We start from the raw sequence: 17,962 nt of genomic DNA, 5'->3' as shown, positions 1-17,962 counted from the left end.
TTATTGATCTCATTGTTAGCATTATCTTCTACAATGTATTTATCTTGTGTGTTATGTCCTCTTCTCATCTATCCTAGGAATAGTGGCACATTCTCTGAATAAGCAGAGAGGGAGGTCACTATCTTAGCCAGCTTGGTTGAGACAAGGTACAGACCAGGAGCCCCAGGCTTCCTGCTTGGGCACTTTAATGGCATGACCTGAACTGAGTGGAAGCCCAGGTCCCAGGTTTCAGGCATGATCCTCACCTCACTGGACTCCGGTTCTTTCTGTTCACTCTGGGCTTCTGTGCTCTCATTGATGTAGTTCTCAGTTTTCCACTGGTCCGTATCCCATTCTGCCTTGGACACCTTTATTTCTTGCTGCTCGCTGAGAAGCTTCATCAAGAGGCCTGTTCTGGAGATGAGTTTGGCGCAGGCCAGCTGCACGTGGGTCTCAGAGCAGTCCATCTTCAAAGTCCTGATGACGTGAGCAATGAGCTTTCTCACGTCGTTGTTGGGGATGAGAGATCGTAGCTGCTGGTTAAGCTGACTCTCAAACTGATCGCCTGGGGATGCGAGCACTGAGAAACTGACACTTGGGGGCTTAGAGGCGAGCTCAGTGCCCACGTTGTGGTACTCCCATTGTGTTTCGTTCGTGTGTTGAACAGGTGGCATGAAGTCTGCAGCAACAGTAGAATGTGCACTGGAGACATTATTACGGGCAGCAATTCCAGGTCTTGTTTGTTTTGGCCGAGTAATGTTTCCCGAAGAGACAACTGCTCCAAAAACATGTGGAGTATTGTTCACTGAACCAGAGTTGTCTTTAGCAGGGTCTGAAAGAGAATATAATTCTGAAAAAGGATTTTCCTGAGGATCCAGTAATCCTGAAGATGAAAACCCCTCTCGTGGAGGGGAATTGATGAGACTCCTCACTGCAGAGAACAGAGGCCTTCTGGCCAGCATCATCCTACTGAGTGAACCTTTCTTTCTCATCTTTCGGCTTATTTTGGCCTTCGGTGTTCTGTGGGCCACCCGAGAGCGAGTTTTATGGAAGAGGTATTTTTTTCTGGAATGTGAGACTGGTTTGGAAGACTTCATGTTTCTCACTCTAGCATCAGCATCTTCTAAAACAAAAATGGTGTAGGATAAGTCTTTTGATTTGTTTTTAACCTCAGGTTGGGGTTTTGGAGGGAGGGGGTCAGAAGGCCTGCCCCGAGAGTACTGTTTCAGGAAAGAAGAGACTGCTGCCTTGTGTTCCTTTATGAACGAAGGCTCTGTGTTGAAGGAGTTCCCCACTAACTTCCTGGGCCTTTGCACCATGTCCAGTTCATCCAGTTCCCTTGGGGACGGCCTCCTGAGCCTTCTTTCTTTGGCAGTGTTCTCCACAAATGGCTGGGCATTCTGTTTCTTCTCGCTGCTCTCATCTCCTGCATCTTTGAAGTGCCTTTTCTGTAGGCCCCTTGGGCGCTTGAGGACCCTGTCCACTCTCAGCAGCCTTTGCCCTGGACTCTCAATCTCAGCTAGACTGTTTTCCTGTAGCTGGGCTGTTTCCAGTTTCTTCGGAAAGATTTGGCGTTTAAATTTGGGGCCCAAAAGGTTGGCACGGATAAGCATGGCCGTTTTTTCTTTCTTTTTAACCTCATCAATTTTTTCTTGAATTTCTGCATCTAACAAGTTTTCCAGAAAATAGAGTTTCCTCAATTTATTTTTATAAGTTGAATTGTTGTATATAGGCTTAACAGAAGGGTTCTTTGTATTGTTTTTGAAATGGCCCAGGGGCATATCTCCCTCATGGGCATTTGTAAAAAGAAGTTGAATAAAGGGCAATAATGTTGATTCAACATCTTCTAGATTTCCCTCTGAGAAATAAGGCAGTATGTAATTCAGTGCGCTGATCACATCACTTTCGTCATTAAAGTCCAGCTGCTCATTCATGAAGGCTGGCAGACTGACAGCACTTATGTCTGAGGACGCCCTCTCAGGTTCAATAGTCAGTTCCGTGCTGGTGTTCTTCTTCCGGGCTTGTAACACCTTCATGAACGATCCTTCTGCATTCCCTATAGATGTATTTTCATCTGTCAAAAGAGAAGAGACTGTTTTTGATAACTGAAGACTGATGGGAGAGGTTTTTGTCAGTCCACAGTCATGTATCCCAGACAAATAAATTAGGCATCAGCAAATGTTTGACTGCCACTTGGAGGGGAAAGAAAGAAAGCCAAACATAAGTCAATGATTGACAATAATAAAAGGTGAAAAAAGATATCTCTTTTGAAAAAGTGACCATCTGCTCAGAAGATTCTGTGGCATGAAATATAGTAATTATATTTAGGATCACTCGACTGACTCCCAAGGGACTGTCAGTTAGACAAAGATTCCTCTACTCAGATCTACTGTGACTCCTCACGGTCACATACCCCATCCTGTCCTGCCTCAGACACAGAGGAGCGTAAGGTCTCCTCTCTCTACCTCTTCGGTGCACTTGCATCCTTACTATTATCACAGACGACCATGACCACAGCTGCCACCGGCAGGTCATCATCCGAACGTGTCCTCCACCCAACCATTGAGTCCTTTGCTCAGTCCCTGCCTCCATATATTCCAGCCCCTAGAAGAGAGGGCTCTATGTCCAAAACTCTTATGTCACCCTGGCTCTTTGCTGAAATTTAGGCAGGGATCCATTAGCTAACAGATTTGCCAGCCTATATGCCAGTGTGGAATGTTCAACAGATCAATAGAATAATACTTGAAGTATTATAATGCAGAAGGGAAAAGCAAATTTTGTCAGTTGCCTACTTTGCTTTCATTTCTTTTCACTTCTAATATTTCCAGTGTTTTGGGAAACCATCCAAAGCTTCTGACTGTACGAAGGTAATATGTACCATTGTGTAGCTGGGCTTTTCTTCCAAAAGGATTAAAAATTTTAGTGGTGGTGGCAGGGGTCAAAGAAGGACATAAGGGTCATGTGAGAGGAGGGCATGGGTGTGCAGAGAGCTTAAAATCGGAGACAGGAGATCTGGGTACTAGGCCATTGTACTTAATACCTCAGATCTTGCTTTTCCGCATCTGCAAAAGGAGATTAAAAATGCCTTTTCTGGCCCACTTCTGGGGGAGAAGGGAGTAATATAATTGGTAAAAACAATTGTTTTGAGGAGTTCCCTGGTGGTATAACGGTTAGGATTCGGTATTTTCATTGCTATGGCCCAGGTTCTATCCCTGGTCAGGGAACTGAGTGGCCAAAATAAAAAATTTTTTTGAAAAATAAGCAAAAATTGTCTTTATATAAGTAACAAAGTGTCATTATTTATGATGTGTTCTAGACCACTGATAGACCCCTGCATTCAAGCTATCTGGGCATCAAAGCACATTTTGGAGATTATCAAGTTAGTGCCAACAAATCTAATATATAGAAAAATAGTCAGAAGCACCTGAGTGTTTTGTGGATAGAAAAGTTTGAGATTCAGAACAAGTTCAGAGCTGGACAGTCTAAGAATAAAATTGTTCTTCCCCAGTAGCGCTAGTGGTAAAGAACCTACTTGCCAATGCAAGAGATGTAAGAGACGCAGGTTTGATCCCTGGGTTTGGAAGAACCCCTGGAGGAGGGTATGGTAACACACTTCAGTATTCTTGCCTGGAGAATCTCATGGACAGAGGATTCTGGTGGGCAACAGTCCATAGAATCTCAAAGAGTCAGACATGACTGAAGCAACTTAGCACACACACAGTGCACCCATCCTTTAGAAGAGCTAGCTAGCAGCTTCTGGTGGTGGAACCAGAAACTCTCAGGCTCCAAGTAGGCCATAAGACAGCATCACTTGTACTCTTTTATAATATTATAAAAATAGACAAAATATCAAAAATATGTTTACATTTATCCTGTAAGACAAAGGATACTAGAGACCTAATGTATATAGAATCAGTTTACAAACTGATGCACTGTATGAATAAGTTCTCATTTGCAGACAGCACAGAATACACTATGTGGCCACTCGTGTTAATGCCCTTCCCCCTTCCATTCCTTTCTCTTGTTCTTTTATGTATGTATATCAGTTATGTTATTAAGTTAACAATGTAACTAAGCTATTATTAGCTTAATAATGTAACCAAGAATCTGATTTTTAGTAAGGGAGTAGTTCTTAGAAATTTAGGGATGTGGAACTCTGAATGAATAAAAATAATGCAATTACATTATTAATTTTAAAATTTATCATCACTGGTTAAAAATAAAAATTAAAGAATTAGAAGAAAATTTAAAAATTATCATCAGGCAATTCAGACTCACCACAAAATGTGATGTTTGTCAGGCAATCACTGTCACAATGCAGTTTGACTGTCTTGCAGACAACCTCAATAGTATCTTTAAATTGGCAGAGGCAGCAGGCCATACGGATAGGTAAGATCCTATAAATGGAAACGCAGAGAATCAAATTTGTGGTAAAGGAATTACTCGAGTAGGTGGAAGAGGCAGGCCAAAGCCACCACAGGCCAGTGCATAAAGGAGTTAGTTATTGGGGCATGTGGATTGGAGAACTGGATACAAATCAGTTGGCCAGTTGCTGCTCTTGACTGTTGAAAATAAATATAGAGGCCAGAGGTGCCCAACAGAAGGATTAGGGTAGCAGTGGGGATGGTATGCCTAGATAAAAGGGAATAGGGACTAGAACTGGGTGACATTGATCTGTAGTTTAATTCAGAAATATCTCCTTCCAACCCCAAAACTTAATTTTGGGTTGACAATACACAGAAGTAGGCAGACTTCTAAGAAGAATCTGAATAAGTCCCCAACTTCCGGAGTCTCTTTATCAATTCCTATTTATGAGTAATAAATACATTAGAAATTACTCTAGGAATAAAAAAACAGTGTGTGGTTAAACAATAACAGAGATCTCATTGACCAAATCTGGACAATCTGAACATTCAAAAGAATAACATCATTATAACAAGTTATAATTAGAAGAGTACATGAATTCATAATGATATTCAAAAAGAAAAGTGAGGGAGCTCTGCTTTATAGAATAATAATAGGTAATAAATGAAAAAGGAATGATGAAATTAGAAAAGTGTCATTTTACAACTATCAGTGTAATAGTTGATTCAGACAAGGATTATCATTGATGCACAGCTGGATGAAGAGTTGTCTGGAAGTAGGATCTTCACCGATCCCAAAGTTCAGCCCACATATTATTTATCAATTACCAAGGGGGAAAATAACTTTACAATGGAGACATATGTAAGATATCACCTTAATCAAGTGATCAGACTTAGCATTAGGCCACTTGAAGTGATGAAGTAGGAAGGATACATCACTTACATAGTATTCTTCTCCAAAATGTTTACTTTGAATCCAACGAGGAAACAGCCAAGTCCAGATTGTGGGGCAAATTACAAAACAACTGGCTTAGACTCTTCAGAAATGCCAATGTCACAAAAGACACCCCCCCCCCCAAAAAAAAATAGCAGGGAAACATTCTACATTAAAGGAAACAAAGACATGCCATGCAGTGCTAGTCTTTGATCGGACTCCACATCAAAACAAAACAGACTGAAAGAATATTATTGGCTTCAGGTCAAGATGAAGTAGCAAGGACCAATTTAAGCTTTTACCTGAAATAATGAAAAAATCAAATAAAACATACGAAAAACAGTTTTCAAGAAACTGGACCTCAGGCAATCAAGTTCAGTGAGCCCCAAGAGATGGGAGATAAATGAAGTGACCCTTATGATTGCCCTAGCTTACTTCTTTAAGAGAATTTCCAGGTCATGGTACAGGGTAGAGAAACCCTGGCACAGACTGGCAGACTCCCCAGCTAAAGAAATGGAGCCGAGAATCTGGGAAAACCAAGGTGATGGGAGTTCACAAAGCAGAGGACTAGAGGGAAAAGAAGTACAGACAAAGAACTCTGGAGGTATGCAGAGGGAGCTCTTAAGTATTCAACAAAATATTGGTCAGTGCATTTGTGTGTGGAATTAACTGATGCCAGGAAAAGAACCACATGAAAGGATTAGTAATAAGAATAACTGCAAAATTCTGGAAAGCAATTATCCTTCAATAAAAAATAAATTTTAAAAAATGAATAAATTTTTTTAAAGTAAAAAAAAAAAGAGATTAACTGGATATTACACAGGGTTGGGAATAGCATCTGTTCCTACAAGTCAGAAGGGAAAACCTCATGATACACAGAAAGGACTTGTCTCAGTAGTTGCAAATAATGAATTCTACACTAAAGGTTACTTGAAGTGCTACCTAATGAATCTTAAAAGTTAGACCTAAAAGAATAAAATTGTTTTGAGTAACTTAACTTTACCCAAAACAAAGCCCAAGCATTTTATAAAAATATATAGCACACAATAAGCTAAAAAATTCACAATGTCTAGAATCACATGAAAAATTACCAGGCATGCAAATAAGCAGGAAAATGTGACCTATATTGGGGAAAAAAGCAATCAATCAAAACGAACTCATTTATCTATACAGATATTAGAATTAGTAGAAAAGGACATTTAAAAAATTATGATATATGAAAAAGCTGGCTGACTGGTTGACTGCTGGCTGGCTTAAAACTTAACATTCAAAAAACTAAGATCATGGCATGTGGCCCCATTACTTCATGGCAAATAGAAGGGGAAAAAGTGGTAGCAGTGACACGTTCTTTTCTTGGACTCCAAAAATCACTGCAGATAGTGACTGCAGCCATGAAATTAAAAGACACTTGCTCTTTGGAAGAAAAACTATGACAAACCTAGACAGCATATTAAAAAACAGACACACCACTTTGCCAACAAAGGTCTTATATAGTCAAAGCTATGATTTTTCCATTAGTCATGTATGGATGTGAGAGGTGGACCATAAAGAAGGCTGAGAATTGAAGAATTGATGCTTTTGAATTGTGGTGCTGGAAAAGACTCTTGAGAGACCCTTGGACAGCAAGGAGATCAAACCAGTCAATCCTAAAGGAAATCAACCCTGAATAGTCATTGGAAGGACTGATGCTGAAGTTGAAGCTCTAATACTTTGACCACCTAATGTAAACAGCCAACTCATTGGAAAAGAAGGATTGAAGGCAAAAGAAGAGGGTGACAGAGGATGAGATGGTTAGATTGCCTCACTGACTCAATGGGCATGAATTTGGGCAAACTCTGGGAGATGGTGAAGGACAGGGAAGCCTGGCAGTCTGCAGTCCATGGGGTCACAAAGAGTCAGATAAAACTTAGCGATTGAACAATAGCAACAACAACATACATGAAAAAAGTTACAACAACTGTATTTCATTTGTTACAAAACCCAGACTAAAGACTGAAAAGGTTAAGTAGAGGCATGGAAGATGTAAAACCGATCCAAATTGAATCTATTTTTTTTAAAAAAAAATTATAGTGTGCTGTTTATTACATAAGTAAAATATATGAAAACAATACCACAAAGGCCAGGAGGGAAGAAATAGAAGTACCCTATTGTAAGATTCCTATACTATTAATGAAATTGTGTAATACCATTTGAAGATAGACTGTGATAAGTTTAAGATGCATACTGTAAACTATAAAGCAATCATTAAAATAACAAAACCTGAGTTATAATGAATTAGCCAACAAAGGAAATAAAATAATAAAATGTACTCAGGCTGAAAGTAGGAAGAAAAAGGAAAAAGGAAAAAGAAAGTACAGATGGGACAAATAGAAAGCAAATGGCAAGACAGTAGATTTGAATGTAGCAATATCAATAATTACATTAAATGTAAATGTTCTAATCACCCTAATTAAAAGACTCACACTAGACAAAAAAGCAAAAGCCAACTATATACAAGAACTATCTTCAATAGAAAATAAAAGATTAAAAGGATAGAAAAAATTATTCTATGCTAACACTAATGAAAAGAAAACTGGAGTGGATGTATCACTTTAAGACAAAGTCAGTGTCAAAGCAAGAATATTATCAGGGATAGAGAATGTTACTTCATCACGATAGAAAGGTCAATTAATGAATAAGAAATTACCTAAAAAAATATCCATTCAGTAACAGCTTCAAAATATATGAATGGAAAATGAGAGTGGCAAGGAGAAACAAACAAAAAAAATCTACAATTACAGTTAGGGATTTCAACATTCCTCTCTCAATAATTAACAGAACAAGTAGATAAAAAACCAGAAAGGACTAGAAGACATGAACAACACTATCAACCTACTTGACCTAATTGACATTTATAGAACACTCCACCCAAATAGAGGAAATCAGTCCTGAATATTCATTGGAAGGATTGACGCTGAAGCTGAAACTCTAGTACTTTGGCTACTTGATGCGAAGAACTGACACATTGGAAAAGACCCTGATGCTGGGAAAGATTGAAGGCAGGAGGAGAAGGGGACCAGAGGATGAGATGATTGGATGGCATCACCAACTCTACGGACATGAGTTTGAGTAAGCTTTGGGAGCTGCTGATGGACAGGGAAGCCTGGCATACTGCAGTCCATGGGGTTGCAAAGAGTCAGACATGACTGAGTGACTGAACTGAACTGAAGGTGTGTAATAAACTGTCACAATAAGGACCTACAGAAATAGTTTTTTAAACTGCAAAAAATTAAAACTTGACCCCTTCCCTCACACTATACATGAAAATTAAATGGATCATAGACCTAAATGTAACTATACAACTTCTGGAAGAAAACACAGGAGAAAATCTTTGTGATTTTGGATTAGGCAATGGGATCTCAGAAGAAGATTTTTTAGGTAAGACACAAAAAAGCACAAACCATACAAGAAAAATTGCTAGAGTTCTTCAAAGTTTTAAAACTTCGGGTCTTCAGAGACACTTTAATAGAATGAAGGTAAGTCACAATAAAGAGAAGATATTTACTAAACACATATCTAAGAGAAAGGACTTATTTTTCAGTGCTCTATAAAGTAGTCTTAAAACTCAATATAAATATCCAATTAAAATGGATTTGAACAGACACTTCATTTTAAAAGATACCTGCACATGAATAGACACTCAACAGCATCAGCTATCAGCAAATTAAAGCACAATGAGATTTAACCACATACTTACTGCTGCTGCTAAGTCGCTTCAGTCGTGTCCGACTCTGTGCAACCCCATAGATGGCAGCCCACCAAGCTCCCCGTCCCTGGGATTCTCAAGGCAAGAACACTGGAGTGGGTTGCCATTTCCTTCTCCAATGCATGAAAGTGAAAAGTGAAAGTGAAGTCGCTCAGTCATGTCCGACTCTTAGCGACCCCATGGACTGCAGCCCACCAGGTTCCTCTGTCCATGGGATTTTCCAGGCAAGAGTACTGGAGTGGGGTGCCATTGCCTTCTCCGACACACCTACTAGGAAGGCTTGAATTTTTTAAAACAAATATAAGGATCAGGTGAAGATGTGAGCAATCCCAACTCTCAGACATTGCCAGTGGGAATGCAAAATGGAGCAACCACTTTAGAAAACAGTTCAGCAGTTTCTTTAAAAGTTAAATATGCACTTAGCATATGATGTAGCAATCCCACCCTTAGGTATTTTACCCCAAAGAAGTGAAAATATATATTTGCACAAAACATATGCTCACACATGCATGTGAATATTTTTAGATGTTTTGTTCATAACAGCCAAAAAATGAAACAACTCAGCTGATGTTCATCAACTGATAAATGCATAAACAAACTATATACCCATACAACTGGAATACTACTCAGCATTATTGCTGAGGAATGAACTACCAATAGGTGCAACTGCATCAATAAATCTCCAAGGAGACTGGCTAAGTGAAAGGAGACAAAAACAAAAGCTACAGACCACATAATTTCATGTTTAAGATACTATGGAAAAGGCAAATTATAAAGACAAAAATCAGATTGGTGGTTGCCAGGGGCTGGTAGTGGGAGGAGGAGACTGACTACAAAGGGACATGAGGGGTCTTTGGTGGGGTGCATAAGTTTTCTATATCTCAAATGTAATGGTGGCTACAGAACTATAAGTCTGTCAAAACACATCAAACTGTATATTTTTAAACAGTGAATTTTATTAAATGAAAATTATACATCAATAAACTTAAAAAAATAATAAACCTAAAAATACACAAGTGAGTGAAAATAAATATAATAAAAATCAACTTACAGTTTTTCCAATTCAAGGGTCATCATGAGAATGCTTTCAATTGTTGTAAGTGACACTTGTGTTGTTCCCATGTCTCTGAAGGAGAAGCCCAAGCATGTAAGATATAAACATATAATATAAACACAAATTCTAAACTTAAAATTTTTAACATGTGATTACTTCAATTCTGACTTCTTGTATGCCCTAGATAATTCCAGGGAACTCTTATTGGAGAAATTTAAATTTGCATCATCAAACTAATGACCCTGGTGCTGAACAGTAAAATCTTTTTTTATTATCCTGACTTCTCATTTTCAATTACATATACCTCTCTTGATAAAATACTGTACCCCTTATTCCCTTTTGCTTTCTGGGATAAATAATATTCCTACATGCACCTACATGTTCCATATCTATGTGTGTTCTTCAACACTGCTCTCCTCCTCTGCTGGCTGTCTTACTCATATACATTCTTCAACTTTTTCCTTTGCCAACGACTCTTTTATCAATAACCTAGTTAAAATTTAAATTATGACTTTTTAGCCAAAATACTCAACCTGTGACAAAAGTAAGAAAGAGTAGAAATCATCGCAAGGGCCATGAAAATGCTGTAATACTCACAAATATTTTAATGCTGGCAATTTAAAAAGATATGAATCTTCCACTGCTGTCAAAGGATTACGATTGAGAATTCTGAAAAATGGAATGAAATTAAAATTGTCCACATTTTCAATGATGTCCAAGAAAGTTTACATTCATTTTTGGGGCATACAGAACTTGGTAAAAAAAAATAATCTTTTTCTGTCTTTACCTATAAATCATCCTTAGAATCCATAAAGTACTATTCCTTTGGGAATTACCCAAGTCTCTAGATGATAAGAAGGAGAAGAGAAAGGAAAAAAACAGAAAAATAGTGGATAGCCAAGAAAAAAATATGCCAAAGAACTTTTCAGGCCAAAAACCCTAGAAGAGACTATGCTGGTAGGAAGCCCTTGCTCCATAAGAAATACTATTTCTAAAGGCCTCCATAATTCAAGGTGTTTTTCTTTCATTTTTATAAAATTTTTAAAGTTTCATAGTTTAAACCAAATTAAAGACAAAAATTGGACAGTTCCTTGATTTTGGAGCCAAAGAAGAAGAGATAAATACAAGAGGAACTGGCGAAGGTCATATTCCCGTCACGTGGTTCCATGTGTATCCTAGGATCATAGCCTTTGCTACAGTGTATGTAGTCACCTGTTTGCCTGTCAGTCTCGTAGGTTGTCAACAACTTGAAAGCAGTGACCACACTATATTGTCATTGTTATCCCTGTGCCTGACAGAGTGCCTAATATTTACTAGGTATTTAATAAATATTTGTTGAATAAATAAATAATATTTTATTTATATATCAAAAAAATGAAAAAATTAATTTTTTTGGAACAAAGTGTTTTTTTTTTCAAAGTTTTATTCCAAAATACTGGAATAGATTTTCTTCTTAGTTCTTTAAAACAAATAAGGAAAAGGAAAACCAAGAAGAAACAGGAAGAAAGGAAAGAAAATCTGTCTTTAGGGTAACTCCACCCAAGAATCACTGGCATATTTTTGCAGAATATTATAAAGCTAATTATCACAACTAACATCTGTTGGGTTGCTAGGCATCTGTGATTGGCATTTAACATTTAATCCTCTTAGTAACCTTATGTGATCAACTTATTACCCCATTTTACAAATGAGGAAACTGAGGCACAGAGAAGTTATATAACTTGTTCTAAGTCATCAAACTAGTAAGAAGTAGAACTGGAATTTGTACTCAGTTCTGACTCCAAAGCCTGTGTTTAACCAACATGGGGAAAAAAATGAGGGATTAAAAATATCTGTTATGTTAACCTTAATTGTGAGAACACTAAATATAGAAATACCTTTTCAAATTTCATCTATCCATTTGGGAAAGCCTCTATGAGAATTGCACTTTCTCTTTTTCTTTCTTTTCCCTAACCATCTCCCATGATTAAATATTTAATTAGCCTATGGTCACTGAGATTTTAAACAATGGTGCAGGCAAATCAGAAAAACTGATAGAGTAAGGACATCTGAAAATTCATCCCTCCATAAAAGCAATGACAACAAAGCTGACCAAAAAATGGTCAGAATCAACTTTTCCTGAACTCTGGAAATTTAACCAACAGGCCTGCAGCAAACCAGGGAACCTATTCAAGGAAAATAAATTAATTTCTGTAAGAACAATGAGATCTGTGTTGCCCAATTTTACAAATGAGGAAACTTTGTTCTCTTGTTCCAGACCTTTGCTCTCCATGCCGTGAAAAACAGCCCACATCTCTGGTACCAGAGGAAGCAGAATGGACTGGGAGGGCCTTCAAAGCCTCACTTCCAAAGCACTATCATTATTTTACATGTTTGGGAGTTCCCTGGAAGACCTTACTTGAAAGGTTTGCCTTTGACCTGACTGGAAGCTACTTAATGTAAAAAGCCTCTTTTCAAGTGGTATTTTTGGAAAATATTTTCAAGTAAATATTTTAACAAGACAGTTGTATGAGGCCGTGGATAACAGTTTGAGGCAAAAAAAAAAAACAGCCTAACCAAAAAGCTTACAAGAAAAGCTGAGGGGCTTCCCTGGTGGCTCATCGGTAAAGAATCCACCTACCAATGCAGGAGACACGGGTTCGATCCTGGTCCAGGAAGATCCCACATGCCGCGTGGCAACTAAGCCCCCGTCCCACAACTATTCAGCCTGTGCTCTAGAACCTGGGAGCTGCAACTACTGAGCCCATGAGCTGCAACTACTGAAGCCCTTGCACCCTAGAGCCAGCGCTCTGCACAAGAGAACCCACTGCAATGAGAAACCTGCGCACCACAACTAGGGAGTAGCTCCTTTTCTCTGCAACTAGAGAAAAGCCTTCACAGCAAAGAAGAACCACAGCCAAAAATAAAGAAAGAAAGAAAAGCTGAGGAATGAGATGCCCACAGAGACTCTGTAATGTTCCAACACATTCCTGGGAAACTAGAAGACCACAAGACATATTCTTGGGAATCTAAAAATAACTATTAGCCTTAATTAAAGAGTTCAGCAAAGTTACAGGATGTAAGATAAATATACAAAAATTAGGTATATTTCTACACAACAGTGCTACAAACACGAAATTAAGAAAACAATTCCATAAATAACAGCATCAAAACAAATAAAATACTTGGGAAAAATTTTAACCAAAGAAGCGCAAGATTCACACTGCAAAGTATGAAACATTGTTGAAAGAAGTTAAAGAAGGTCTAAATAAAATGTAAAGACATGCTTTGTTCAAGGATAGGAAAGAAACATTATTAAAATTTCACCACTTCCCAAACTGACCTATGGTTTCAGGGCAATGTCTATCAAAATTCCAGCTGACTTCTTTCCAGAAATTGCCAACTTAATTCTAAAATTCACATGGCAATTCAAGAAAAAAAGAAAAACTGAAACAATGTTGGTGGTTTCAAAACCCAGCTTAAGGCTACTGCAATCACAGTGTGGGGCTGGCATAAGAATAAACATTTTAGATCAATGTAATAGAATTGACAGTACAGAAATAAAGCCTTATATTTATGGTCTATTGATTTTCAACATGGGTGCCAAAGCAATTAAATGTGGAAAGAGTAGTCTTTTCAAATGGTGCTGGAACAAATGTACATCCACACACAAAATAATGAAGCTGGACTCTTACATGTCACACCATATAAGAAAATTAACTCCAAATGGATCAAATATCCAAAGTAAGAGCTAAAGCTATAAAACTCTTGGAAAAGAACAAAGGAGTAAATTTTTATGACCTTGCATTGTGTATGCGCTGTGTTCAGTTACTCAGTAAGGTCCGATTCTTTTTGGACCCCATGGACTGTGGCCCACCAGGCTCCTCTGTCCATGGAATTTTCCAGGCAAGAATAATAGAGTGGGTTGCCACTTCCTACTCCAGGGGATCCTTCCTGACCCAGGGATCAAACCCACATCTCTTGCATCTCCTGCATTGGTAGGCAGATTCTTTACCGCTATGCTACCTGATACCCAAAGCATAAACAATCAGAGGAAAAATAGATGAACTGGACTTCATAAAAATTTAAAATGTTTGTGCTTCAGAAGACATTATCAGGAAAGTAAAAAAAAAAAATAGGACTTCCCTGGAGGTCCAGTGGTTAAGACTCCATACTTCCAATGCAGGAGACACGGGTTCAATCCAGGAAGATTCCACATGCCTCTGTGGGCAACTAAGCCCCTGTGCCACAACTACGGAGCCCATGGTCCAGAGCCACAGCTACTGAAGGCTGCATGCTCCAGGGCCCTCGAGCCACAACTACTGAAGCCTTTGCGCCCTAGAGCCTATGTTCCATGAGAAAAGCCTCTGCAATGAGAAGCCTGTGCACTGCAACTAGAGACAGTCTGTGCCCCAACGAAGACCCAGCATAGCCAAAAATAAATAATAAATAAATAGAACAGTGTGTACATGTCAAAAAAAGAAAAAATGTGAGTGTCACAGGTTTGGTTAAGCACAGTTCCTCAAACTTTGAGAAGCTGAAAAACAAACTTTTGGCATTAAAACCTATCGGATTACTGATGGGTTCCTGTGACAGTGAATTCCTTCACTTTTGCATCTTCTCCTGTCCCCTTTTCCTTAGTCATCAGAATGACTATATATATGAAAATAGAATGATTATAAAGCAATAGGTAGCCAAAACGATTTGGCAAAGTTTGTTATCTTTCTCCAGAATTATCTCAATTTTCCAACCCTTTGCTTTTTCTTAATAGCTTGCCCATGGTCTCGGTTCCAGGAGCTCACTGTTTTTTCTTAACCAAGCAGTCCTTTTCTGAGATTAATATCCTTGAGTTCATCCCTAGTGAAATAAAAACGTGCAGCCACTCTAAGCTACCCTGTTTCTGCCTCCTGGCTTTAGGGGAGTCTTTTATTCACTAAGCTTGTGTCTGGGCAAAGGGAAGAATGAGTGAGAATGAGTCAACAACTCAATGCGGGGGCTCCCACAGCACCTACTTTCCCACAAACCAAAGGACAAATGGTTTTAGATTCTCAGCGGACACTACTACAGACCATTTCCATCTTGGCCCGATTCCCTCATTTTACACATAAAAGGTATGCCGACTTCTAGTCCATTACCTTTTTGATTCATGAGCTTATCTTTATGGAACAAAACATGGGAACAGGTTTTTTTTGGGGGGGCAACTTTAAAAAATAAGTTTTATTTGAATAATTTCAAACATAAAATGTTACAAAAACAAACAGATCAAGGAATATGTGTATATTTTTACCCAGATTCCCCTAGGCAACAGTTTTTATTAGCCTCAAAGACCATCTCAGAGTCAAAGTTTAAGGAATGCTATCCTAAATGGTTTTGAAAAATATATCTTATTTAAAGAATAAAGCTCAAATGTTTCCCCATCATCCTTCTGCTGTAGAACACAAAATAAGGGAACATTTCTTACCTCTTATTTTTTTCTCCAAATTCTTCTATACAGGTCCAGACAGATGGGCTACGTTTCCTTTCTATTAACTGAGGAGACAGAGAAGAATTGAGGACTGAAGCTTGTCATCACTGTCCTGAGTGTACTGAAATCCTAACAGCTTTAGCTGAAAAAATGTCCAAAGCAGGCAGTGAAAACAAATTTCAAATAGGACAAACTCCACAACTGTCTGTGCTAGAATCCCAAGGCGGGCAGGGCAAACTGGTTCCTTGGAGGAAGGCAGTCAGAGAAATGAGCAGAGTGACCTGGACCCTGTTCCAATATATTTGAAGTACTTGGGGATGGGCTGACCCCCTTTCCTTTATTCATCTACATAGGTCCATGAGCCATGAGAACATGACTCCCCACGTGAGGCTCCTCAATACAAGACCTCCAGCTGCACCACGTAAACCCTTTCTTGGGGTGGGGTGGGGGCAGCCTAAAGAATTTGAAGTGGTGAATCTGTCTTTCCATCCAAGTTCTGAGAATAGCCTTGAAGGAGAGTCCCTGGCAGTGAGGAACAGAGAAAGAAAGAAGGGAATCAGGCAGACCTGAGTTTGAATTCTGATTGTCACTTTCTGGTACAGTGACTTGAATAATGAACATCTCTGTCTTACTTAGTACCATTTACCTTGTAAGGCAGGTAAGGATTAAGTGAAAGAGCATATGCAAAGCACCCAGCAAGCATGGGCAGAGAGTAGGTGCTCAGAAGTGATGATGTCATATTTGCACTGGCCAGAAACCCTGAGAATGCCCAGAGGTGGCCTGGCCAAGAGCTCCAGAAGTGTGGAATTATCACAGGGAAACCAGAGCTCTCTGCTCTAAAGGCGCTATTCAAGTTAGAAGCCAACTTCAAGATGCAAGGTACAAAAAGCCAAATTGTCATCATTTAGTTCTTACTACAAGGAAATGAAGAGCTGCGTAGAACATTACTTGCAAAGCTCATAAGTGGTTTTGCCTCTTATTAACAGTGTGAATGTAGCTAGGCAAGTTATCCAATGTCTCTGAGTTTTAATTTCCTCATCCCCAAAATGGGGATAATAAGAGTTGTTGGGAGAATAAAAGTGTGAAGTAATATGTATTCATTATTTACCATGTATCAAGCAGCATGGTAAAAGCTTTAGGCACACTATCTTACTTGTACACTAAGTATAGTGCCTGGAACATAATAAGTATCTAAGAGATGTAGATATTAAAGAAATGTTATAGGGCAGAGGAAGAATTACTATGCTTTTGACAGAAAGAAGAAACGTTGTAATATAGGTGGTAAGAATATGATGCAGTTGGGAGAAGAAAAGTAGAGTAGTTGCTATGTGTGACAATCTCAAATTTTTGAACTATTAAAAAAAAAAAACCAAACCAGCCACCCTAAATCATCCCAGAGGACAGACCTGAGTGAGTTCTTTTTCATTTTTAATGTTGATGCCTTTCTGAATCTGAGAAGCTGCCAGGATTCCAGTACATACCAAAAAGTGATGACAACACCCTCAACTGTGCTAACTTTTTTGTGTGTACACAGCTATCTAAAGAAAACCAAGGCCAGCTGACTGGGAGGCTTGGTGACCACAGCTCAATTTGCCTTCATGGTATGACCACATCCATCTCATCTATATTCTCAACAGTGAGGTAAATAATTCAATAGGGATGAGGCTTTGGTTTTCCTCTAATTCTCTCATAATGCTTATGTTCTTGGTACAATATTGATGTACCACAGACAAGCCAGCATGTGAACATGCCCTGTCTGGATAATTATATAGCCTTTCTACATTGTACAGTCCTTCAGTTTCTAAAATCATGGAGCTTGTATTGTTAAAAACAATGAAGTGACTAAAAGAATTAAAAAAAAAAATAAGCCATCAGTCTGGACCTGTGTAGGTGAATGAAGGAGAAGCACTTTAAAGTCAGAAAAAAAAAGTATACTTAACATTTAGGATTATCAACCATTGCTGGTTTTCCATAATACATTTCATTCCTGATTTCATCTGAAAGAGATATGATTATTACTGCCATTCACAAAGTTGTATTTAGTTAAAAAGCCCTTGGTTGAACTTTGAGGTGGATTTCATGTTCAGAATAGACTACCACACTGCTAACCTGTTTATCTGGTGTTTGTCAATAACATACAGGCTTCATTTAAGAAACCTACTGTTATAATTACCTGAAAGCCAGTGATGAATCAAGTTTTTGTAGGGCCTGAACCTTATCTACTTTGGGAAATTCTAATAAAAGCACACAAAGACAAGAATACAAAAATTGCTAGGACCACTCCCAAGACCTTGGAAGGGACTTATGCAAGTGAGGAGACCTGAAGCTTAAGCTTCATTTAATTCATGATAAATCCACTGCAGCTGGGCCCTTTACCAAACTTACTTAATGCAAGGGAAAATACCATTTCAACTTATAAACACCCTAGTCATTATAGGTAATA

General features: G+C 38.5%; 1 protein-coding gene across 2 annotated transcripts in view; it reads right to left on the bottom strand.

Annotated features, from left to right (window-relative positions):
- Positions 1–17,962, bottom strand: part of LOC110124750 (leucine-rich repeat-containing protein 37A-like) — a 45,561-nt gene that overhangs the window by 6,887 nt on the left and 20,712 nt on the right. For both annotated transcript variants that reach the window (XM_020873385.2, XM_020873386.2), the window contains 4 exons: positions 10,674–10,745; positions 10,074–10,148; positions 4,258–4,376; positions 246–2,053 (listed from right to left, as the gene is read on the bottom strand). In XM_020873385.2, coding sequence (XP_020729044.2) covers positions 246–2,053; positions 4,258–4,376; positions 10,074–10,148; positions 10,674–10,745 — 2,074 coding nt within the window. The remainder of the gene's footprint in view (positions 1–245; positions 2,054–4,257; positions 4,377–10,073; positions 10,149–10,673; positions 10,746–17,962) is intronic.

The sequence above is a fragment of the Odocoileus virginianus genome, chromosome 17, assembly GCF_023699985.2.
Source record: "Odocoileus virginianus isolate 20LAN1187 ecotype Illinois chromosome 17, Ovbor_1.2, whole genome shotgun sequence".
Classification (NCBI taxonomy): Eukaryota; Metazoa; Chordata; class Mammalia; order Artiodactyla; family Cervidae; genus Odocoileus; species Odocoileus virginianus.
Note: the sequence above shows the minus strand (reverse complement) of the source record. Positions and strands in the feature narration are given on the sequence as shown.